The sequence below is a fragment of the Rhinolophus sinicus genome, linkage group LG02 (genome assembly GCF_036562045.2).
Source record: "Rhinolophus sinicus isolate RSC01 linkage group LG02, ASM3656204v1, whole genome shotgun sequence".
Classification (NCBI taxonomy): domain Eukaryota; kingdom Metazoa; phylum Chordata; class Mammalia; order Chiroptera; family Rhinolophidae; genus Rhinolophus; species Rhinolophus sinicus.
This window is the reverse complement of record NC_133752.1, coordinates 153,200,574-153,226,411: the sequence shown is the minus strand read 5'-3', so window position 1 is coordinate 153,226,411 and position 25,838 is coordinate 153,200,574. Positions and strand designations below refer to the sequence as shown.

At 39.4% G+C, this 25,838-nt stretch overlaps 1 protein-coding gene across 2 annotated transcripts in view; it reads left to right on the top strand.

Annotated features, from left to right (window-relative positions):
• The window catches only part of ANO6 (anoctamin 6), a 177,838-nt gene that overhangs the window by 74,561 nt on the left and 77,439 nt on the right, over positions 1-25,838 (top strand). For both annotated transcript variants that reach the window (XM_019748415.2, XM_019748416.2), the window contains exon 2: positions 584-663. In XM_019748415.2, coding sequence (XP_019603974.2) covers positions 584-663 — 80 coding nt within the window. The remainder of the gene's footprint in view (positions 1-583; positions 664-25,838) is intronic.

The following is a 25,838-nucleotide window of genomic DNA, read 5'->3' as shown; positions in this document are numbered from 1 at the left end:
AACTAGCCCTGAAAATGGATGGTGCTGGAGAAAAAAAAAAAGATAACCTGAGTATATCAGGTGAAATAGATCATATTACTAAAATCAATTTTAGCAAAATTTTATTAAAATTAATTACTAAAATTGCTTTTTGTTTCTTAATGTAGCTACTAGAAAATTTTGTCTCCCAGTATATTCCAATCAGATAGTGCTATTCAACAGATTCCAGAACAGAAAATTGTTACCCCAGAATGACTCCACATCAATTCTCTGAGATGTAGTGGAAAAAAAGTGTTGTTTAGCTAGAGATTTATAACATTTAGTTCCTCTGTCCTTCCATGTAGATGGAAAATGATTTTCCATGGTAGATTTAGCCAAGAGCATTTTCAGACCTAATATCCTATGAGCATGACATTGTCCAGTAGGTGAAACAGCCGCTGAAGATTTTGTGTCCCCATAGCTGAAAGCGTTAAATAACGGAAAGCTGTAAGTGTGCCCCATGTGCTATATATTGTGGTAAGCCAGTGCTGCTGATATGAAAGCAAAAAAGTATGTGAGCCGATGAAACTTCATGCTTCATTTATTTCTGTTTGTTTACTTTTAGAATTGGAAAACGTTGACCAGATGATGGTCTCCAGTTTTGGAACCGTGGAGAGTCAGCATGATTGTCCATCCCCGGAGTTTGTGAGTACTACTACTGTATCTTAAAGTTGTATTGTTGAGCCAGAGAGTTCTCATCAAGTGGAAGAGAAGGTATTCTTGTCTTCAGTGGCTCTAGGTCTGGCACAGGTCTCACTGGCAGTGACTGTGAGTTCAAAGCACTGGTGCTTTGGAGAACATGTTACCGAACTATACAGTGTCGCAGCATCATGCTCTGTAGGCTCGTTCCTCATGCTACGTGTAACCGCAAATGGGAATTCATTCTGCAATAAAACAGCATCGTGTTTTCGAAGTTCTGCCATCATTCTTTGATAGCCTTGCTATCAGTTTCTGCTGTTAGTTACTCTGGAAACCAGTCTTTTCTGCGCACGTACAGGTACATGAACCAGTCTGAGTCCATTTCACTCTGGAGACTTTAGTAATACAACCTACATAGATATGTCCTGTAGGGCGAGGAATAGTCTATTGGTTATTCCTACCAAGAGGAGAACTAAATGCTTTCACTAAATTAGACTCATTACAGGTTAGCCATGGTGCCTACCCTTAAGGAATTGAAATTTTTATTAAATGCTACTGTGATTTTATTAATGCCTTGTTTAAAGAAAATTAAGGATATAGGATGCCTTGTGTAGAATGTCCTTGCTAAATAGATTTTATATTAGGTTTATTTGAAGAGGGAGACGGGAAGAAGTGTCTCTCTGACTCCTGTGCCATACTATTCCACCAGATGTGTAGGAAAAGCATGCCGGGATCCACCTAGATTTACTGATTTGTGCCCCTGCAGCAAATGGCTTGTCTAGCACTTTAGCAATGCAAAAATCTTTTTTTTGATATATTTTCAAAGTGTAATATACAGTTACCATGCCAGTAATTGGCAGCACACAATTGTATTATTGATAAAGGCAAAAAAAAGAAGTCGTTATGTGCTTTTCCTCTTCTCACTCACTCTTTATGGATTGCCCACTCAATTCAGCCACGAAGAAGGAAACTAGGCAGTGCTCTGGACTGAAAAGGGATCACACATAAAACTGTATCCACAATGCCATTTTATTTCAAAGTGTGGACTCCTGTGGTGTACTAGCAGATTGCCTGCTGTGAAAATCACTTGGATATAATAGAAAGACATAGTATTCAATGACTTCCCTATTATATTAAACGAGATTTTCAGTGAAGGAAAATTGTGAATGCTCACCAATATTCCTGCATCTTAAAGTAGCAGAACAGTTTTGTGGGGTTTTTTTTCTTTTCTTTCTAATTTCTGCAGTTAGAGTCCCAGAACAGAATTGACACCGATAATTTCACATTTGAGTATGATTTTGGTACAGACTCATGGAGCTAAACTAGCCCTTTCTGGTTTTGTTATTTTCTGTTTTTGCAATATAGCTAATCTGAAAAGAGCTGTATGCAACAAGGTGTTGGTGTGCTTGGTAAACACAGATATAGTTCACACCAATTCCCTGTGTGAAAATAAAAGTGTTTTTCTCAAGAACAGATTGTAGTAGATTATGACATTTGAGATTGGCATGCCTCTGTGGTGTCTTGGCCACAGACACTCTACACTGGTAATTACACTGATAACCTTCCACCTTCAAGGTTAACTTCTTGTCTACCACATATCCCTGTTCACGATATAAAGACTGGTGAGTCTAAGCTACAATGACCAGGGTGGAACTTGAAATTCACAGCATGTACTTACTGCTTGGAGAGACTTGTCGTAACAATGAGTCTGAGAACACTCAAGCTGAAAGGAGATTTTAAGATCAATCCCCATATTTTCATTTTTCATTCAAGAGTATCCAGTCATTTCTTTAGACCGCATGAGTGGAATTGAAGTTTGTAATCATGGTTTCCTTCTATGTGTGGTTGATATCTATTTCTATATCCTGGCTATTATCTTTCGCTAAGTGTGTGTTCACACCATGTTAAGGAAGGAATCTGTGGTTTGTTTCTCTGCTTTATAAATTTTCACACATCTGATGCTCACTGCATGCTACATCTCTGTAGCATGTACATAGCTGCTTGTATTTTCTCCATAGCATCACTAGCCTGTGTACTCCCAGCTCCATAGTAAACATATTTCCCCAACTGCTATCTCCATGGTAAACAGGAGGTATACAAGGTGCCTTGAGAATAAGGTACTCAAGGGAATGAGGCGTGACATTTAAGGGTAGCCTTTTTTGTAGGCAGAAACTTACACCATCACTGAAAACGGGTGGCTTGTCGTGTAGGCATGTGGATTGGGCAAATGCCAGGACAAAATCAGGTAAGTTGCTCCAACCCCAAATTTTAAATCAGAAACAGGGGAGACAGTATGAACCTGGGAGCAAAGAGAACCCAACAGCAAAGCAAAATTGAAAACAAAAAGAAGACAGAGGAATAAAAGGAGCTGGAAAATCAGTATTCGGTTCTGCATCTGGCAGTTTGCTGAGCTGAACTGAAATAAAGCAAAGCACAGACCATGTTGACTCAGCCCTTATCCTCAAATAGTTCAAATTTTAGAAGGATCAAGAACCTAGTGTTTTTATACAACGGAGTGTATTTATATAGCTTGGCCAACAGAGAGAACAAAAATGCTTATCATGATTAAGTTTGTTTCCTTCAGAATTTCTGCTTTTCTTTCCTTTGAAACAAGGCCAAAGAGAGCAGTGCTAGTTGAGTAACCTTGGTTACTGGCTCGATAAGCACATTAAAGGTTTCCTTCACAGCTCAGGTGTCTATAATGTGACTAGTCAGACAAAGCCTATATTGCCGGAGAGTCTTTGTAAAGCATGGGTAGACAAATGCTGTCGTGAACCCCCTGTGTGGCCCACTTTGTGCCTAGCGGGGTCCATCCTGGTTCTCCTCTGCTTACTGCAGAGTTTGTCCATTGATGATCTGTCACCGACGTACCTGTGCTGCTCTTCCTCACCTGCCACCCCACTTTGCAGGCGAGTGAGTTCAGCCAAACCTTTGAAGTGCAAAGGGGTGAATGGTGATGTGGATACAAGGTATATGTGTTCTTGCTACTCCAGAGCATGTGAGGAGCTGGGAACATGTTGAAACTAGACATAGACCCCTCTGAGATGACATGGGTGTGTGAGTCGGGTGAAAGGGACCTGGCTAAGTGCTGACCTTGTGGAAAGTAACTTGTTGATCTCACTATGCTGGGAAACCTCTCAATCCCGGTTCAGTTTTTCAAGCCCAGTGAAAATCTGTTTTATAACCTGCTTTATTAACTTAAAATTTTATCCTGAACATTTTCCCATGCTGGCTTTTTCCACTTTTATTGAGATATAATTGACGTTTAGTACTGTGACGTATAGTACTGGGTTGCAGCACTATGCTGTTTTTTTCCTCTAACATTGTTATCATCTCCAACGTTATTCCCTCTAACGTTGTTTCCTTGTGTCGATAAACTATAACCACATAATTTTCAAAACAGTTCAAGGGGTATCTATTCAAGGAAATGGTGGCATGGCCAGATGATCTGGGACCAGGTGATTGATGACCATCATTTTGGGACATGGAGCACAAAAATAAACTAAGTACTTGATGACAGGTGCCAGATTCTGGAAAAGGGAATTAGCCAGAGTGCAGCTGGGGACTGAGTATCCGAGACCCAGACAGATAATCTCGTAGGTTCAGACTTTGAGATAGCAAAGCTAGGCAGTCTGGTTAGAACTGAGGATGGGGAGCCATCCCTATGGTGGTGGAACTGATAAAGGTTATTCTGTAATGTGGTAGCGGGCATCCAAGTCTCCCCCAGGGCCCCTACTTTCAGGTTTGGTTAAGAGTAAAGGTGATTTGAAGCAAAGATCCCTCCAGGTGCTCAACAGTCATGGCTGGCCCAGCAGACCCTAGGTGCATTCCAAATCTCAAGGAGTGGGGAAAAAAACTGGGTCTAGAGGGGTTAGGAGGAGGAAAGGTTGGGTAGTGGTGAAGGCTCTTTCTAGAAACCCTGCCTCTGTTGGTGCTGACCCAGGAATTCACATGGGCCCGATTGCCTGAGTACACATGGGGTGACAGATGGGGTGTGGGAAAGAACTCTGATCTAGCAGTGGTGAATCTCGCAGCAAGCTGAATAGAATCCAGGCTGGGGTCAGCAGAGAAACCTCTGGAAGGAAAGAGAAGGCTAAGGAATTATGTTTTATGATCTGAGCTCGCTATTAATAGCCCCGTTTCTGGCCTTTGCCAAGTAAGTTGAGGTCTATGTGTAACTCTACTGGCTTTTTAGAGGCAGAAAGATTCCTTTCACCTCTGGTCTCATGCCAGCTAATGATGTTTTCCTTTGTTTAGCTTCTTCCAAATTTGGAGTAAACAATAAAGAAAGTGGGCTGGCAAAAGAGTATTAGGATTACAATAGGAACAACCAGGGAAGATGATGAGAAACCACAGAATTTAGACAGACTAAACTAGAAAAATAGACTCAGGAAGATGAGTATTAAGGTGGAGTAAATATATGTCCCCTTTGTTCAGCACTCACGATTATGCAGCTAGAAGGTCTGAAGAGTAATTGTCCTGTTTGGGTTTTTGTGTAACTGGCTCGCTTTTTTGAAAGGAGATACTACTTTCTAGAAAAATACTGTTGGTTCCCTGAAATTCAAATTTGATTTTCTTTAGGTGAAAATATATGTGATCCCCAAGAAAGAGTTAAAATATTAATTTATTCAATAAATATATATTTGATGTCTACTATTGTAGGCACTATAGTGAACAAACAAAATATCCCTGCACTTGTGGAGCTTACATTTTGGTAGGGGAGATATAAAACACAGAATAAATAAAATACAGAACATGATGGTAAGTCCTTAAGGGAAAAATAAAGTAAGGATTGTACGTGTATATTGGGGCGGGGAGAGGGTTATAGTTTTAAATAGGGTATTCAGGGCATATCTCACAGAGAAGGTGACAAGTTAAAAGATCTGAAAACAGTGGTGTGCAAACTATTTGAAAACCTAGAGGAAGAGTATTCCAAGCAGAAAGAATAGCATAGACAGTGGTCTTCAGGTGGGAGTTTGTCATACGTTTGAGGAAATGGAAGGAGGCCAGTTTGATGGCAATAGAATGAAAGATGGTGGGAATAGCATATAGTGGAGAGTTGGGAAGTTATTTGAGAGTAAGCCTTTGGAGGATAAACTGGGGATTTTGAGCAGAGGAGTGACTTGACCTGACGTGTGTTTTAAAAGGATCACTTTGACTCTGGTGAGTATAGATGGTGGAGAAACAAGAGCAGAAGCATGGAGACCTGTTGGAGTTTTCAGGAATCCAAGTGAGAGATGATGGTGGCTTGGTCCTGGGTGTTAATTATAGCAGTAGTGAGACATAGTCAAATTCGTGGTATGATTTGAAGGTAGAACCAGTAGGATTTGTTGATAGATCAGGTGAGAGATGTGCAGGAAAGAGCAGTTGAGGATGACTCCCAGGTTTTTAATTTAGAAGACTTTGCAAGGAGCAGTTGGAAAGAAGAGTATGCAGAGGAAAATCAAAATTCTGTTTTGTGTATGCAGAGTTTGAAACATCCAAGTGGAGATGTTGATGTACAATTGGATATATGAGATAAGAGCTAGAGAGGAGTCCAGCTAGGGATCTAAGAGTTGTCAGCACTCAAATGGTGTTTAAAGCTGTGGGACAGAATGAAAGCAGCAAAGAAGGCAGTGAGTGAGGTAGAGCAAAGAAGAGATCCTGCTGCGAGCCCTGAGAGCTCCAGTGTTCTCAGATCAAAGAAATTAGGAAGAATCAGCAGAGGAGACTGAAAAGGTAGGAGGAAAACAAGGAAAATCCTAGAAGCCCAATGAAGAAAGAAAGTACGTGGGAGGAAATTACTGAATGCTGCTGATGAGGATGGGAAATGGGATTTAGCAATATGGAGGGACCTTGACAAGAGCAGTCTCGGCTGAGTGGTAGGATCCAAAACCTCACTAGAGAGGATTCAAAATGGAATGCAAGAAGAGGAATTGGGTGCATGGAATTTAGATAACATTTTCAAAAAGCTTTGCTGAATATGAATGCAGAGAAAGGCGGTATTATCTGGAAGGGGGTTAGGATGAAGTTTTTGTTTTGTTTTGTTTTTTATTTAGTTTTAAGATGGCAGCAATTACTGTTTGTAAAGTAATGGAAATAATTCAGTAAGGAGAGAAAAATCTGATGATGCAGGAGTGAGAGGGAAGAATTTCTGGAACGCCATCTTAAGAGAACAAGAAGGGGATGGAATCTGGTCCATAATGGCAGAGTTGGCCTCCTCCCATAGTTGTAGAAACAGTTCATTCTTAGAAGTAGGAGGGAAGCCAGTGTATTGAGAAGCAGGACATTAGCTAAGATTGAGGAAGGAAAAGAGTAAAGAGATCTGAAGATAGAGGAGCAGGTATGAGATAATCATCTGAGAGTAAACGCACTAGGAAATGTAATATGATTGCCCAGCAGCCCAAAGAGCCCATTTAAGGTTAGTAGGCATGATGGTTGTGTGCCTTTCCATTGAAGTCCAGCTTTGGGGAGCAGGTGTGGAATAGGCAGAGTTTGTTTTAACTTATTTTAGTGTTTCTTCAAGTCAATTCAGTGAAGCAAGAGAGTTACCAGGTGTTTGCAAGAGAGTAAAGGACCCAGGGACGTGAGGAGGATAAGGCAATAGACTTAGACTGTCATGGGGTTAGACAATTTTTGGAGTTGTGAAGCTGGAGAAAGTGAACTGGAATAATAAGAGGCAGTAGTTGGAGAGTCAGATGTTTATAATTGAGAAAGGAGCTATAGTAACTAGTACAGACAAAGTCTGGGATATGAATATTGGAATGAACAGCTAAGGCAGGGTAGAGTTGGAAGGACAGGTCTTGCAAGGATCACATATGGATATGAAAGTCCTCAAGAATTTTGTCCGGAGTAATCTATTAGAGACCTAACAGTGAGTCAAAGCTCAAATCTCCAAAGAATGAGGGGCAGTGACTCAGGGATCAGTCGATGGCTGCAAAAGGAGATGACCAGAGAGGCAGGAAGAAAATCTTGAGAATGGCAGGATAGCAGCCAGGAAGCACTTGAAGTGTTGAGTAGTTTCAGGTGTTGTGTAGGGATTTAGTCATATGAGGATTTCTCAGCCTCAGCACCAGTGACATTTTGGGCCAGATTTCTCTTTGTTGTGGGGAGCTGTCCTGTGCTTTGTAGGATGTTTAGCAGCATCCCTGGCCTCTGCTCACAAGATGCAAAGAACCCTCTCCCCAATTGTGACAGCCAAATATCTCCAGACATTGCCAAATATCCCCTGGGGGGCAAAATTGCCCCCATTTGAGAACTCCTAAGTTAGATGGACACTGACAAGGCATTGAGGTCACTGGTGTCCTTATATAGAGCTTTTTCTAGGGAGTGCTGGGGAGTCATGGGACCTCTGAGGATATGGAATGAGCAGAAGAAAATAGCAAATATTTCTCTTTCAAGGAGTTTGACTATGAAGGGCTGGAGGATGAGAAAGAGGCAACTGGAGGAGAATATGAGAGCCAGGGATGATATCTTTCTGTCAGATGGAGAGACTTGAAGAAGTTTAAAGATTGGTAAGAAGCATCTGTGTGAGGGGACAATGGAATCTAGAGAAGAGTGGCTTTGAAAGGGCTGTGGAGTGGTTTGCAGAGCACATGGGGAAGAGTCAATGTTAGGTAGGAGGAGCAGTGTCTCCTCAGGTACAGGAGTAAGAGGGTGGATGCTGTCGGTTTGTGGATTTGGTGGAGAGAAGCTGAGGGAATTCCCATCTGACAGCTTCATTTTTCTTTTTCTTGTAGTTAAAGTTTATTGGGGTGACAGTTGTTAGTAAAGTTACATAGGTTTCAGGTGCACAATTCTGTAATACATCATCTATATCTCACATTGTGTGTTCACCACCCAGAGTCAGTTCTCTTTTCATCACCATATATTTGATCCACTTTACCCTCATCCACTACCTCCTTCCCCACTTATCCTCTGGTAACCACTAAACTATTGTCCGTGTCTATGAGTTTTTGTTTCTTCATTTGTTTGTCTTATTCTTTTGTTGCTTTCTGTTTTATATACCACATATCAGTGAAATCATATGGTGCTCAAAGGAGTTTGTCTGATTTACTTCACTCAGCATAATAATCTCAAGATCCATCCATGTTGTTGCAAAGAGAGCTTGATTTTTCACTTGGTGGGAGTGAGGGAACACTGAGGGGCAGGAGTTGGCACTTTGAAGTAGTTGTGGAGAGCGGAAAGCCAGGCTGATCTGGAAAAACGTAGAAAAAAATTCTAGGGTTTCTGGGCAGTAGTGAGGGCCTGTGTGGGTCCAATGAACCTGGATTTACAATGATACCAAACTGCCCCGCTGTGGTTTTCTCCAGCACCACTCAGACATGGAGAAAGCAGATAGTAGACTTCAGCCAGAGTTGGGGCCTTGCTAGATGGATGTAATTGAAAGAGTAGAGTTGTCAAGAGGGTTACTGAAATGATGAGCTTGGAAATGTAACCTTAAAAAAGGAAGGGAGGGAAGAAAGAGAGGATCTGCAAATTGATTAGAAAAAGTGGGGCCTCTGTAGTCCTTGTGAAGTGAGAAGGGCATGTGAGTTGTGGTCAGTCAGAAAGGGATTCTTGAATAAGTGATTTTGAAAAGGGAATTTTTCAAGTGATGACAAGGTCCAGGGTGGGACCCTGGCAGTTAGTGTACAAAAGGGAGCAGATCATCGGTGATTAGAGGTCAAGGTCCTGCAGGCGCAAGGTGCGTTGGTCATACCTGGAGGTGGAAGTCCTGGTATGATGGAGAAGGACACAGACTGGAGAGGGAAACGTCAGCCAGGGGCCAGATTTTCAACGAACCAGGAGTGAGACTGGTTAGTTAGCGTGTTGTTAGGTAGACAGGAAGGTCCCTGGTGGAATAAACAAAAGGCAGCCATATCCTGAAACTCCAGGTTCTGAAATGGCTCATTCACCCCAGGACAAAATGTAACGGCGCCTTGAGGTTAATAAATTATCTCATAAATCCCTTTTGGCTGGACAAACGGAGCAGATCTGATGGATAGAAATGGGTTCATTAATCCCTTCAAGGTGGGCAAACAGAGCAAACCTGATAAACGAATTCCGTTAGAAGGCTCTAGCTCCCTTCTCCAAGCAGGCAGGGGAAGATATAAAAGTAAGAGCTTTTGCCTCAGTCACGGGGCATCCCATTCAGGAACCCCCTCCTGCTCAGGAGCTGTGACCTTTTGCTTTTAATAAACTATCCTCTTTTACAGTTTCTTGCCTCTCCTTTGTCCACACTTCCATTCTTTGGTTTCACAAGACACGATCCGGGCACTCACAGAAATTTCCTACATCAGGAGCAGCAGTGAGCGTAGGAGATGATAGACCCTAGGAAACTCTGGGAGCATATTTTATTTTCATGGACCTAAAAGTTTTTCCCCCAAGGATAATGGGGAGTAATTGTCTGAAGTGACACATGGAACAAAGAGAATGTCAATCCTTTCTTGCCCTGAGGTGTGAACGGTGTGAGAGAATAATTAAAACCAGCTGCCCACAGATGTGAAGATTTTTGTTTGCAGGTTTTGTTTCAAGGTGGTCAGTCAGGTTTCTTTCAAAGCAGATTCAATTTAATCTTTGGTTTGGTTTTTATTATTTTACCCCTAAAAAATCCAGACTTCATTTTGGGCTGTTTCTAGTCTAAATAGCCCTGAGGCAATTGAATGAGTGTTGGGGCTATTCAGAGAGATGAAGGTTTATTTTCTGGTCAGTCTGAGGTCTTTCTGGCTCATCCCAGACACCCAACAAAGTCTCAAGGTCTGCCTCAAACTCCCAGGATCTTCAGGATCTGGAAGACTGAGAATAGGTAGACCTCTTCCATTCAAGCATTTCTTCACTGGGACTTGCACTCTTGGATCTGCTCTCGACAGAGAAATGGGGTGACATTGCTTGGTAGCTTTTGGAACCGAGTTCACCAAACTACAAGAGAAAAGAGACGCCAAACAGTGACGCCAAAAAAAGGAAGCCAAACAGAGGAACATTAACTTGGCCAAAAGGATTCTCACAAGGGGAAACGAGATCAAAGATCAGCTGGCTCATGAGAATGGCTAAATTGGCCTATTTACTGTGGCAGGAATTCCTACGGCATTTCAACTTGAAGTCTTTTTTGTGCATTTCAGAGCACAAGGTGATGGCATGTGTCCTTTGCCTGAATATGGAGCAAAGGGGACATGCTCCTTTGCTTTATGTCGTTGATTCTGAAGCTGCATTTATGAAGTTGGTAGGTGGGTGGGTAGGAACACAAATAGGCCGTCAGCATGCACAGATCTCCGTTGGAAAGTTCTTTCTGAGTCACGCCTTTGGAATGCAGACTTTATTTTCCCAGAGAAACAGTCATAAATGGTGAGTAGGCTTTTAGGCCCAGCCAGGCCAGACCTGCTAAAGTGAATTTTCCTCAGAGTGCTAGCATTACTATCTTTCTGTACTAATAATTTTCTGGAGCACCCAATCTTATTTTTTCCATTATTACTAAAAAGTGTGAGAGTACAACTCAAGTCCAGAGTGAGTGAGAGACTGAGTTGAGGCTTGTGGAAAAATGCTGAACATGATGAGAGAAAGACGGAGAGATTGATATTGAGTTATGTCAGACCTGGGAGAGGCTGTGATCGGTCCAAAACCACAGGAAGACAGTTTAATGGTTAGGACATGAGCGAGAAAAGAGCTTGCTTATCAGCTTCTATATTAGTTTTGCCTTTTCTACTAATGAAGGTGAACTTCAGATTGGCATAGTTCAAGCCCTGGGGAGGGGCTGCAACAGCCCATGCTGCACGAGACTGTGCTAGACAGGAATATAATTATTCCAAGTGAGTTTCAATGTCCTAGCTAGAAAAATTATGTATCCACCAGGGTATTAAAAGAGCTTGCAGATTTGCTCATGGAACCACAGTTAGTGATCTCGAAGCAATATGGGGACCAGCACAAGTGCCAGAATAGTTGAGGGACAAATGTGACAATTTTCAAATAAGGGTGGGGTTGGGATAGAAGTTGGGCATAGACCACATACTGATAAATGGAGACATTGAAGCTGGAGCTCTCATCTCCAGGAATAGTACAGAATGAGATTTTATAAGCACGTAGTTTGTGGATGTTAGAAAAAGGAAAGGTCACTCCCTTTTTTAAATGAGGAGTTATTAGATGGGTAGAGCAAGAGAAAGCCACAGACATTTTTGTGTGTTTTGAGTTTTAGCAAGAGGTGTAGAAAACAATTGCATTTAAATACAGAATGGAGAATTGTGGGCCATGTGAGAATGTGCTTATCTGGGCAATTGCTCTTACCAAGACTGGGGAATAATGGATAGAAATCAATTTCGAGAGGAGACCCAAATCAATATAAGTTAAAAGTAAGCTCCTGCTGCTGATTCATAAATATCAGCTGCTTAAATAAAGATCATATGGGCCAAGGGTAATGACTGATCACGTGAAAAGGCTAGGTATTTGGCTACTTAAACTAAGTATGAATTGAGCATGTAATAATTCACCTAAGTTGCATTCGTACTTAAGTGCCCAGAACAAAGAAAGTATGAGGCTTCTCCTGTTCAGTATTGGTAAATCCACCTCCCATTCTAGGTGGATCCACCGCCATTTTAAGGGGAAGCATACAGAAAGGAGAAAGATCAACATGGTGGTGTTTCCTGACACTTAGGCAAGAACATGACAACAAGTTTAAATATTTGACGATAGTAATTGGGGTAATACAAAATATAGTATTAAGAGCCTGAATAGAAAGTATATGTGTATATAGGCAGACAGATTTCATTTCAGTAGAAAAATGTTCTCATAACTAAAATACCTTAATTCCTTGGAGTAGTTCAAATACAGACAGACTAGATTAACAGTCTTGGCAGGAGATGATGAATGTTTGAACCAGGACATGTCAGTGGGGGTGGGAAGGAAAGACATGCTTGCTTTATGTGTAACTGGACTTGGTAGTTGATGAAAGTGGGGAATGAGCGGGGAGAGGATGTTTCTGGGACTGTACCACCCCAGTGAGATATATGTGGCTCACTGATGACTCTGAGTTGCTTCCTTTTTCACTTTTTCTCTCATTCAACCAATTACCACCATCAGTCAAATTATGTAATTGATTAAAACCCTTTCCTCCATATTCCAGTGCTCCTTCTACCTGGTTTTATTCCCCTATTTTCAGAAACCCTTGACTGTAAAATGTGTTGTGACTTCCTGCCTTACAAAGTATCCCATTTGAAATTCAGAGAACTATCTATTATCCAGAGAATGTCAAAACTAATTTGACAAAAACATGTGTGAGGAAAGCAGGGAGCCCTGGGCATTCTGAACAAAGATGTGATATCAGTATTTACCATGGAACTCATTTGATTATAAGTCATCTGAAAGCATATCACAATAATGGCCAAAAAACCCAACAGAGGCAAAAGAATTGAGTTAAAGTTGAGAGTCTGCTGGTAAATAACCTGACCGTGATGTGACCTAAAAAAAAAGAAAAGAAAAATTAAAATTTAAAGAGAAATACAGAACTTGGTGGAAATGTATACACAATATGAATTGACAGGATTCCTTGAAGATTGAAAAGGGAGACCAGTGAGATTTCAATTGCAGCTGTCCATCCTGTGTTTTGAACTCTTAATTAATTTGGAAGTATTAAGGACTTTGGAAAGATGATTTAAAATCCTTTTATTTCTGAAGTTCAGCTAGTTAACTGTAGTTTTCCTTATTTCAACAAATAATAAAAAGTGCATTTTTACTATAAGTCCCAAATGTATTCCATAAGTCTGTTTTTGGTAAAACAAACAAAAAACTATACATATGCTTTATCTAGAAAACCCTAACAGCTCTTTCAAAAGGAAAAAGGCATTTACAGTTCTCCCAAGGCACTTTTTGAAATGTAGGTTAATGTGACCTTACAGATTGTAATAACTACCAAAGAGCATTTTCATTAATTATAATGGGCAGACCAATAATATGGATCTTTATACAATGTTAGTATGAATTAGAGTATACCAAGTCAGGATGATACTTGGAGCTGGAGTAACACTTGACTGCCAAGTCCAAATCCCTTTAAAAAGCACATCATGATAATTGTGACAAATCATTCAGTGATGGTAATGGTATCACCAGCATTTCATGTACTTACGTTAGTCTTAAGTGTTTTTAAAAAGTAAATATACTTGTGAAATAGGAAGAAGGTTGAAGAAAGAAGTGAATGAGGTAAGATACTCCTGAGACTTTGAAAAGTGTTTTTACTTTTTTAAGAAATGCTTTCTTTTCAGTAAGGAAAAGGCATTCTAAAAGCCACTCCCCCACCACTTTCCCCTCCCTCCCCACCCCTCCAGTTGAGTGGAAGATGGAATTTCAGGGAATTAGAAGCCCTCTCTTCCTGCGCAGTTCTGCTCTCAGTCCCCTGTGGGCAAGTCACTTTTCCTTTTAGGACCTCAGTCTCCTTAGGTATAAAAAGCAGAAAAATCAGCAGTAGATTTCCTCACCGAAGTGTTGTTCAATGACTGCACAGTGATTGAAAACTATTTTAGCTATCTTAAAAGCATATCATAAAATAATAATACAGCGAGAAATCTTATCTAACATTTATGGATGCTTATCGTTGGCAAAGTACCTTGCAGGCACAGAGCTGTATACCCTTGAAATGGCCACTTCCCTACTTTGCTCAACCCAGTCCATACCCTTTCTCATTTCCTTTCAAATGAAATTAGACTGTGTTGACGTCAGGACTTGGTTGTGTTCTCTTTAGAAGAGTACACAGGAGCATTTGTGACTGATGCTCCCGAGAAAGTAATTACATGCCCTTAGGTGCCTACCACATTATCAGTGGGCTGAGAATTAATCATACCCAGTAATATTATAAAAGACCAACAGTACAGCCTATCAATAAATATGTCAAGCACTTACTAACACTAACACTTGCTAATAGAATTTTCAATTGAACTAGATATAAGAGCTATTTAAATTATGCACTATTTTGAATAAACCACTGTCAGCTTCACTAAATTTTGCAGTAAATTTTTCATTTATTCAATCATTTAATATTTTTTAATCAATGTACTTGGAGGAATGCCAAACAGTATATCTCAATGTTTACCCTCAAGGCCAAGAGTGGATATACTGTTGCCTCTGTCCCCTGCACATTGTCTGATTATCTGATGAGATCAGCAGACAACTCATGCTCGTTGGTTGGGTTGGTTGGTTGGTTGGTTGGTTGGTTGGTTGGTTGGTTAAATGAAGTGTAATAGGCAGTGTGCAGTGTTCATTAGTTCTAGTGACACTTACATTAAAAGTGCTAGATGAATTCAGTTAGGACTGCAGTTCTCAACCCTGGCTGCGGGTCAGAATTACCTAGAGAGCTCTTAAAAAGTGAAGGCCTAAGCTCCACTTTCATGTGCACATCCTGCTCTTATTTAGAACATGAATTTGTTGACACAAAGTTTACAAAGGTCACTCATGTGCAGCCAGGTTTCAGAATCATTATCTTTGAAAAATCAGGTTTGTATTTTTGAAGGAGGGGATACACAGCTCAGTCTTGAAAGGTACATTTCAGTAGATACTGAAATCTTTACCAAAATCTATACCATTTTCAAGGTTTTACCAGAAAACAGAACCAGTAGGATATACTTGTATATGTACTTACACACGTGTGTACATATATATATGTATATATACATGTGTGTACATATTTGTATATATGTGTACACACACACACACACACACACACACACACACACACACACCCGTGGTACAGAAAGAGATTTATTAAAGAATTTATCTCAAAGAATTGGCTTCTGCAGTTGTGGGTCACTCTAGTAGGAAGGGCAGACTGGCACTGCAGTCTGTAGATGGAACTTTCCTCAGAGAAGCCTCAGTTTTTCTCTTAAGGCCATTCCACTAATTGGGTGAGTCCTACCCAGATGACTGAGATTAATCTCCTTTACTTACAGTCAGCTGGTTGTGGACATTGACCACATCTACCAAATACCTTCACAGCAACACCTAGATTAGTGTTTGGGGGCAGAATGGTACTACAGCCGTGCTGACGTCTGACCCTAGCAATCACAGTGCATCTACTACAGGAGGGCATCCTAATAGCATTACAGGAACAAACAAATGAAAGTGGAAATGAGTGAATGTGCCCAGTTTGTATCAAGCATAGAGCTGATCTAGGGGAGTGGGAGGAGATGAAGTTAGAGAGCTTAGGGTTGAACATAGAAGTGTTGGACTCAGGGTTTGGACTTTTGAGCTGAAAAGACAAAACAGTGCTATGCAGCACTGTCCAAGAGAACTTTCTCCGGTGCTGGAAATGTCCTGACTCTGTGCTGCTGTCCAGCACAATAGTCACTTGGCCACGTGTAGCCATGGGAAGACGCTTGAAATGTGGCTAGTGAGACAGAGGAACTGAATTTTTAATTCTGTTTGATTTTAATTTATGTAAATTAAATAGCCACACGTGGCTGGTAGCTACTGTATTGGAGCGTGCAGCTATAGATAAATCAATCTGGCAGGAGCATACAGGATTCATTGGAAGGAGAAACAGAAAGCAAGCAGTCCAATTAGACTATTCTGATAGTCCTGGGGTAGGGCGGGGCAGAAGCAGGAAAGTGGAAAGGAAGAGAGAGAAATAAGATGTGAGGGAGAAAGGAATCAAAGACAATCTTATGGTTGGCCACTTCTCTATCTTTCCAGCAGCGTCTCTACCTTCTTGCTTGGTCCTGGCCTTCCATCCAAGCCCTTCCTGTCAATTATATTTCCTCTGAGCTCATCCCAACTCATCTTTTCTCACTCACTCTTCTCACACACACTTCCTTAGTTTCAATCACAAGCTTTACGTTAACAACGCCCAAGTTCATACTTGCAGTTTTAGATCTTTCCTCTCAACCCCAGACCCCTGAAACCTTTCCTTGGAAATCTCACAAGCTCTTGGTCTCCCCTCCTAGTCCTATTTCTCTTCCAGTTTTCTGAATTTTGTTAAATATAATCGTCATCCTCTCAGCTGCTCAAGCCAGAAAACAGAATCCTTCTGACACCTTGTTTCTGACCTGCTGATGGTAAATGTCAGTTACAGTTTCCATCTGTCCCTTTCTCCTCATCTCCCTTGCTAATCCCTCAGGATAGGTTGCCACCTTTCTTCGCTGGAGTCTCACAGTCTCCCCTTGACCACTTTGGTCACCTACTAGCTATTATCTAAACAATTCTTTCAAAAGTAGAAATCAGGTCATTTCATTTCTTCTGTGATGTGTAGTGAATTTTCCTCCTGTTGCTCTATGTGTCATACTACAAATGTCACAGGATAAAGGGTTAATTAATCTCAGTTAATTTATTTAATAATATTTATCCACTTAATATTTCTATAACCCTATTAAGCAGGGACAGTTGGGAAATATCACCGAGCTATCCCTTGGGGCGTATGTTCTAATGAGAGAGACAGCCATTAATCAAATAATTTCACAAATAGCTAGACAATTAAAATTGTGAGATGTGTTATTTAAGGAGGAGTATAAGGTGCTCTGAGAGTATATAAGGCGGAGACCTAAACTAGCCAGGAAGGTCAGGGAAGGACTCCATAAAGAGGAGTTAACCAGGGGAAGGGAGAGAAGATTCTAGGAAGTGGAAACTGCCTGTGCAAATATAGGACGGAAATACTTTACTTTGATGGAATAAAATGTAACCATTAAAAACATTAATGGGATATAGAAACTGACAGCTACATTGCTGACAGCTACCACATTTCATAATTTAAGATGAAATGTGGTCTTAAATTTTCCAAACCATCTGGAGCAGCCTTTGGAATCCAGTAATACTGAACTTCTATAAAACTTGAATAAGATGTTTCTGTGAAACACTTTGACTTGAATATGTTATCTCATGTCAGTTCAGCAAGTATCTGTTGGCTTATTTTCCTAGGTGTTATAGGTTAAAAACAAAAAGCAGGTTTTCCTCTTTATTGTTATAATCCAATTAAAGTGGTAGTATGTGTACATAAAATTGATGACATTATACTATATATGTATTATATCATGCCATCATGATTTGTATAATGCAAAATTAAGAGCCAAAATGAATGGTATAGAATAGCATTTCTAAAGTTTATGTATTCTTACACTTTCCACTCTTAATATAAAAGTATACCCCAAAGACCTTTTTTAATGTGGGTGTACCTATCAGTATTTACTGTATCAGAACTTAAAACTGAAAAATTTAAATGTTTATTAATTTATTTAAATATAACCAATAATAAATTCAATATACATTAACATATAAGATATTTTTATGAAAAATAACTATTTTCTAAAACAAAAATGTTAGAAGGGTAGCATTATTTTGCATATTTTACAGATCTCTTTAAGACAGAACAGCTGGATTCTTTATTTTGTTTTTTTTATTGAAGTAACATTGTTAATAGCATTGTATAAGTTTCAGGTATATGGCATTATAATTCAACATCTGTATACACTATAGCGTGCTCACCACCGGAAGTCTAGTATCCCTCTGTCACCAGACATTTGACCCCCTTTACTCACTTTGCCCTCTTCCCTGACTCCCTTCCTCTGATAACTACCAATCTGTTGTCTGTATCTATAAGTTTTTTTTATTTGTTTTTTTGTTTTGTTTTGTATTCCATATATGAGTGAAATCATACAGTCTTTTGTACTTTTCCATTGGACTTATTTCACTTAGCGTAATACCCTCAAGGTCCATTCATGTTGTCGCAAATGGCAGGATTTCATTCTTTTTATGACTGAGTAGTATTCCATTGTACTAGTATATCTTTACTCATTTATTTATCAGTAGCACTTAGGTTGTTTCCATATCTTGGTTATTGCAAATAATGCTACAGTGAACATAGAGGTGCATATCTCTTTTTGAATTAGTGTTTTGATTTTCTTTGGATAAATACCTAGAAGTGGAATTGCTGAGTCAAATGGTAGTTCCATTTTTAATTTTTTGAGGAATCGCCATACTGTTTTCCGAAGTGGCTGCACCAATTTACAATCCCACCAACAGTGCACAAGGATTCTCCTTTCTCCGTATCCTGACCAACATTTGCTGTTTGCTAACTTTTTAATAATAGACATCCTCACAGGTTTTACCTTCACCAATACCTGACAGATATTTCCTTACTAATATCTCATTTTGCAATTGCATTTTCCTGATAGTTAGTGATGTTGAGTGTGTTTTCATGTGTCTGTTGGCCATCAGCATGTCTTCTTTGGAGAAATGTCTATTGAGATTCTCTACCCATTTTTTAATCTGATTGTTATTTGATGTTGAGTTGTATGAGTTCTTTTTATATTTTGAATATCCACCCCTTATAAGATATATCATTTGCAAATATCTTCTCCCATTCGTTTTGTTGTTGGTTTCCTTTGAACAGTTGGATTCTTATATTTTCTTCTGTAGTTAAAAGTTGCAATATGTTGTTTTGGTTGAAGTATGTGAAGTATACCCAGCCTTACCCAGATAGTCAAAAAAGAGAGAAGTATTTTAAAGCCTTTTTAGGTAATCGTGAATATTTTTCTTTGGTACCACATTAAAACTCAACAAGTGGTTGTTTCTTAAAGGTTTGTTGCAATGTGGAATGTAAAATCATACCAATGAATTTTTTGTATATTAAAAAACATATCTTGCATTTTGAAACCCAAGTGTGATTTTTATCACCATGCAGAGGGCAATTGGAAAATATTGGTTCACTGAGTTAATTAGCTCTTATAAATATTGACCTATTTCATTATACAATATGAAAAAAAAAACCCTACATTTGTTAGCATACTTCCAATCTCATCAGAAAAGCCATTGAATATTGAGAAGCCGTCATGTTTACAGTGGTGAATAAAAGTTGTTCTAAATTCTAATGCTTGCTTAAAAGTTCAGATTTTATCATTAGCAATAAATATTGTCATTGTTTTCCTTGAAATGACAGTTCCACTGTCCATTTTGGGGAAAATGTGCCAAATACCCAATTGTGTATAACTGAATTTTGTGTCAAGTAAAAACAGTGTGAAAAAAAATTGGCAACTCAAAAATTGTACACTTTTCAAGACAACCATCATACTTTGATGTGCAGCAGAAGTGCTTTATGGGTACTTCCATCTCTTCACACAGAATATTACAAAGCCATATACTCAAGGGTCAAAATTTCATAAAGTCAGCAATTGTTGCAGCTTAATCAAGAACATTCTTAAGTAAGGTGACTCCTTTTTACTGTGTGTGGTGGTGAAGAACACAATGATGACTTGTACAGATTGGTACCACTGCTGAGTTGTGCTATGATGGTGGCAATTTTACCCACCATTGTCTTTGCACCATCATAGCAGATGTTAACACAATGTGAAAAATAAATAATATCTTAGCATTATTATAACAATGGTTGTGACCTCATGAGTTCCCTGAAAGGGTCTCAGGAATCTCCAGAAGTCTACAGAACACCCATTGATTGGCATAACCAGTAGTATAGTGAGGGAAAAGAAAGATGAACCCAAGTTGTTAGGAAGACTTCCTCAGAGAAAAAGTGAGCTGAAGAATGGCAGAATTAAGATTTGGATAGGTGGGAAGGAGAAGGAAAGGAGTAGAGGCAGGAAGCGGCATGACGGAGTCAAAGCACTAAATGGAAAGGATGGTTGGGTTGGAGGGGTAGGAAGTTTGCACTTTCTCCAGAGGTCACTGGGAGTAACTGAAGGTGTTTGAATCCTGTGACTTGAACATATTGGTTTAGGAACAGCCATACGGTGGCAGTGTATAAGATGAAATGGCAAACAGGGCAACTGGATGCAAGGAGACTGATTGAGGTATCAATTGTTATCTAGTTAGTAAGAGTTAAGAGCGCAGACTAGAGTGATGGCACTAGATGGAACAGAGTGAAATGTAGACTGATTGCTTCAAAGGTGGAAGTAAAATGAGAATTAAAGACCAAAAAGTCAAAGGTTACCGATTTATTATATTTTATAACCCCAAATCCTTGCCAAGGACTTTGTTTGGGAAATACCCAAAAACTGGGAGTTTTTATATAAGGTCTCACATGAGACTTTTTCTTCCTTGCTGAAATCAGAATACTTCCTCTTTTCTGATAACAAGAACCATATCACGGAACACATTTCCTTTTTGCTCTCCCACTAGAAGGCCTTGTACCAAATGTCATTTTAATATCACAACAATTACAATTGTCCCAGTGGTTAGTACATTTTTTTCCTCCTACTTTCTCAGCCTCTGATTTTCTATTTCTAGTTATAATTCATTAATCTTATTTGTTTTCATTCTGTTTGATGCCACATGCCATAAGACCTCTTTTGAAACAGATTTAGGAGAGGGGGAGAATATAGTATAATGATGATGTATTAACCCTTAACTTATTCATTTGTGTGATGGGGTCCTGCACTTCAATCATATTTTATTAAGAACCTAAGAAAGCTATAAAGCCTCTGGTGTCCAAAACCAAACTACCAAAGCTTAATTTCAAAGAAATTCAACAAATTCAGTTAATTTGACTGCCCAATTCAAAGCAGTAAATAAAAGGACTGTGGAATACCTATTAAAGACAGGTAAAATAATAGCGAAAGAAGTAATTCTCATAATCTGAATCATGGCAGAGGGAAAAAACAAGATGCCGGTGAACGTTCCTAATGGGTATAAAGTGGGTGAATGCACTCAGCAGATCTAGTAGTCAATAAAGAACTGTTCTGTGTTAAAATAGAGAACCAGCAGCTCACCACTGGGCTTTTACTGTGTTTCAGGCTCGTGCATCTTTTTATAATAACTGGTCATTTCTTCGTATGAGTTCCCCCTTTTTATAGATGAATAAATTTAGCTTTAAAGAGATAAAATATATACATAAAGGAAGATAGCTAGTTGTATGTAGCAGAGATGTGATTTGAACCCAGCTCTGACAGATGCCAAAGCCCATGTTTTTTTTTTGTTTTTTTCAGTTACAGTTGACATGCAATATTATGTTAGTTTCAGGTGTACAACATAGTGATTAGACATTTATATAACTTACAAAGTGATCACCCCAATAAGTCTAGTACCCATCTCACACCATATATAGTTATGACAATATTATTGACTATGTTCCCTATGCTGTACTTTACATCCCTGTGACTGTTTTTATAATTGGCAACTTGTACTTTTTAATCCATTCACCTTTTTTTCATCCATCCCCCTAACCCTCTCTCTTTTGGCAGCCATTAATTTGTTCTCTGTATCTATGGGTTTGTATCTCTTTTGTTTTTTAAATTCCACATATAAGTGAAATCATTTGGTGTTTGTCTTTCTCTGTCTGACATATTTCACTCAGCTTCTAGATCTATCCATGTTGTAAATGGCAAGATTTCATTCAATGGCCAAGTAGTATTCCTTTGTATCTCGTATATGTACCACATCTTCTTTATACATTTGTCTATAGATAGACTCTTGGGTTGCTTCCATATCTTGGCTATTGTAAAAATGCTGCGATGAACATAGAGGTACGTATATCTTTTCACCTTAGTGTTTTTGATGTCTTCGGATAAATACCCAGCAGTGGAATTGCTGGGTCATAAGATAGTTGTACTTTAATTTTTTGAGGAACCTCCATACTGTTTTCCATAGTGGCTGCGCAAATTTACAATCCCACCAACAGTGCATGAGGTTCCCTTTTTTCCACATCCTCACCAACACTTGTCATTTGTTGATTTATTGATGATAGCCAATTCTGACAGATACGAAGTGATATCTCTCGTGGTTTTAGTTTATATTTCTCTGATTAGTGATGTTGAACATATTTTCATATGTCTATTGGCCATCTGTATGTCGTCTTCAGAGAAATATCTATTCAGGTCCTCTGTCCATTTTTTAATTGGATTGTTTTTTTGGTACGAAGTTGTATGAATTCTTTATAAATTTGGATATTAACCTCTTATCAGATGTATCATTAACGAATATCTTCTCCTATTTGGTAGGTTGTCTTTTTGTTTTGCTGATGGTTTCCTTTGCCGTGCAAACACTGTTTAGTTTGATATAGGCCCATTTGTTTATTTTTTTCTTTTGCTTCCCTTTCCCAAGGAAACATATCGTGTGTGTGTAGATATATACATATATAAGATATTAGATATATATATATCTAAGAGAGATATCAAAGAGTTTACTATGTTTTCTTCTAGAAGTTTTATGTTTTCAGGTCTTACATTTAAGTCTTTAATCCACTTTGAGTTTATTTTTGTATATGCTGTAAGAAAGTGATCCAGTTTCATTCTTTTGCGTGTATCTGTTTAGTTTTTCCCAACACCATTTTTGAGGAGACTATCTTTTTACTCATTGTATATTCTTGCCTCCTTTGTCGTAGATTAATTGACCATATAGGTGAGCGTTTGTTTCTGGGCTCTGTATTCTGTTCCATTGATCTATTTGTCTGTTTTTTGGGTAGTATGGACATTTTAATGATGTTAATTGTTCCTATCCATGAGCGTGGTATATTCTTCCATTTATTTGTGTCTTCTTTAATTTCTTTCTTCAGTGTCTTACAGTTTTCTGAGTATCAGTCTTTTACCTCCTTGGTTAAATTTATTCCTGTTTATTTTGTTCTTTTTGATACAATTGTAAGTGAGACTGTTTTCTTAATTTCTCTTTCTGATAATTTGTTATTGGTATATGAAAATGCAACTAATTTTTTTTGTCCTGATATTTTGTTGAAATTATTTATTAGTTCTAATAGTTTGTTGGTGGCATCTTTATGGTTCCCTCATATAGTATCATGTCATCTGCTAATTTATTTCTTCCTTTCCAATTTGGATGGCTTTTATTTCTTTTTCTTGTCTTATTGCTATGTTGAATAAAAACGGTGAAAGTGGACATCTTTGTGTTGTTTCAGATCTTAAAGAAAAAGCTTTTAGATTTTCACCATTGAGTAGGATATTAGCTCTGGGTTGGTCATACATGGCCTCTATAATGTTCAGATATGTTCCCTCTATCCTCACTTTGCTGAGAGTTTTTATCATAAATAGATGTTGGATTTGTCACATTGTTTTCTGCATCAACTGATATGATTATATGATTTTTATCCTTCATTTTGTTTATGTGGTGTATGATGTTATTGATTTGTGGTTGTTGAACCAACTTGCATCCCAAGAATAAATCTTAGTTGATCATGGTGTATGATCTCTTTAATGTACTGCTGAATTTGGTTAGCAAATCAGGGTAATACTGGCCTTGTAAAATGAGTTTGGAGCCTACCCTCCTCTTCAAATTTTTGGAATAATTTGAGAAGGATGCGTATTAATTCTTTTTTGAATGTTTGGTAAAATTCATCTGTTTAAGCTATCTGGTCCAGGATTTTTGTTTTGGGGGAGTTTTTTTAATTACTAATTTGATTTCATTAGTAGTTATTGGTCTGTTCAGATTTTTTTCTTCCTAATTCAGTCTTGGAAGAGTATGTTTCTACGAATTTATCCGTTTTATTCCAGGTTGAGAAATCAACTGATAGTCTTAGGGCACTCCCTTGTATGTAACTAACTGCTTTTCTCTTGCTACTTTTAAAATTATCTCTGTCTTAACCTTTGACATTTTAATTACGATGTGTCTTGGTGTTGGATACCTTGCATTCATCTTGTTTGGGACTCTGCACTTCCTGGATTTATATGTCTGTTTCCTTCACCAGGTTCGGAAGTTTTCTATCATTATTTTTCCAAATGGGTTTTCAATTCTCTTCTCCTTCTGGTATCCCTATGATGTGAATGTTGGAATGTTGATGTTGTCCCTTAAACAGTTCTCTTTTTTTTTTTAATTCTTTTTTCTTTTTCCTGCTCTGATGGGATTTTTTTTTTTCTACCTTGTCTTCCATGTGCTGACTTGATTCTGTGTTTCGTCTAATCTGTTGGTTCCTCTCTTGCATTCTTCATTTTTGCCTGGTTCTTTTGTATGGTTTTTATCTCTTTGTTGAGGTTCTTACTGAGTTCATCTATTCTTCCTGTAAGTTCATTGAGCATGCTTATAACCAGTGTTTTGAACTCTGTATCTGGTAGATTGCTTGTCTCTATTCCATTTAATTCTTTTTCTGGAGTTTTGTCTGGTTCTCCTCATTTTGGCTGACTCCCTGTGTTTGTTTCTGTGTATTAGGTAAATCTATGTCTTCCAGTCTTGGCAGAGTGGCCTTATGTAATAGTTGTCCTGTGGGGCTCAGTGGCTCAGCCTCCCTTGTCTCCTTACTGGGTGCTCCAGGGGTGTCTGTTGTGTGGGTTGTATGTGCCCTCCTGTTGTAGCTGAGCCATGATTTCTCTTGCTATATCAGAGGGTGGAATTGACCCTCAGTCTGACTGACTGTGAAGGTTGGCCATGGCTACAGTGGACAAGCTGTTGTTCAGGAGCTGATCCCATTGAGTGGGAGCCTCTTTTGCAGGGCTCTGGTGCCAGCCTAGTCCTCCCTTCAGGTGTGTCATTTGTAGAGCTGGTTGACTGGTGTTCGGGTGTGGTCTGTGGCTAGCTACCTGGTATGTTGGCCCCAGTGCAGGCCATGGTCAGCTGCTGATTGTGCCTGGCATGAGCTACCTGGTAGCAGCTACAAAGTAATCTGCAGTTGGTTACCACTTGTGTTGGGCTTGGAGGTTCTTAAGAGAGGCTATGCTGTGAACTGAGGCCGGTTGCCACTGGTGCCAGGTTTGTGACCCTTTCATGGGCACCACAGTTATGAGCCAGCTTAGTTGAGGCTACATGCCAAGCCAACACTGGCCATATGTTATGCCAGGCTTGAGGCCTCCTGGTGGGAGTTACAGGGGACACCGAGACTAGCTGCTGCTTGTTTGGGGTTTGAGAGATTTTAGGAAAGCCCATAGTGCAAGGAGAGGCAGGATGCTTGCGTGGAAGTCTCCGGAAGTGCTTTGGGCTAGGGATTCATCCCATCTCAGGGATTCATCAGGGCCTGGAGAGCTCAGATTTGGCACCTGCCTATGCTGGGGCAGTTGGGTGGGGAAAGGGCTCAACAAAGCAACAGTGGTGCCTGCCCATGTTTTTGTCCCCAGAGAGAGCTGACCTGACCCCTGCCCCTCCAGTCCTCAACCTGAAGATAGTCAATTCAGTTCCTCCCCATATGTCCCTGGCACTTTTTGAGCTGCTGCCCCAGTGCTGTAGCTTAGAGCAAGTGAGCTTGTGAGCGAGTAAGTCCATACTCTGCTCCTTTAAGAGGAACGCTGGGACTCCAGTAGCTGTCCCTCTCACTAGGGTGTAATCCCTACTGGTTTTCACAGCCAGATATTATGGGGACTTCTCTTCCTGGAACTGAA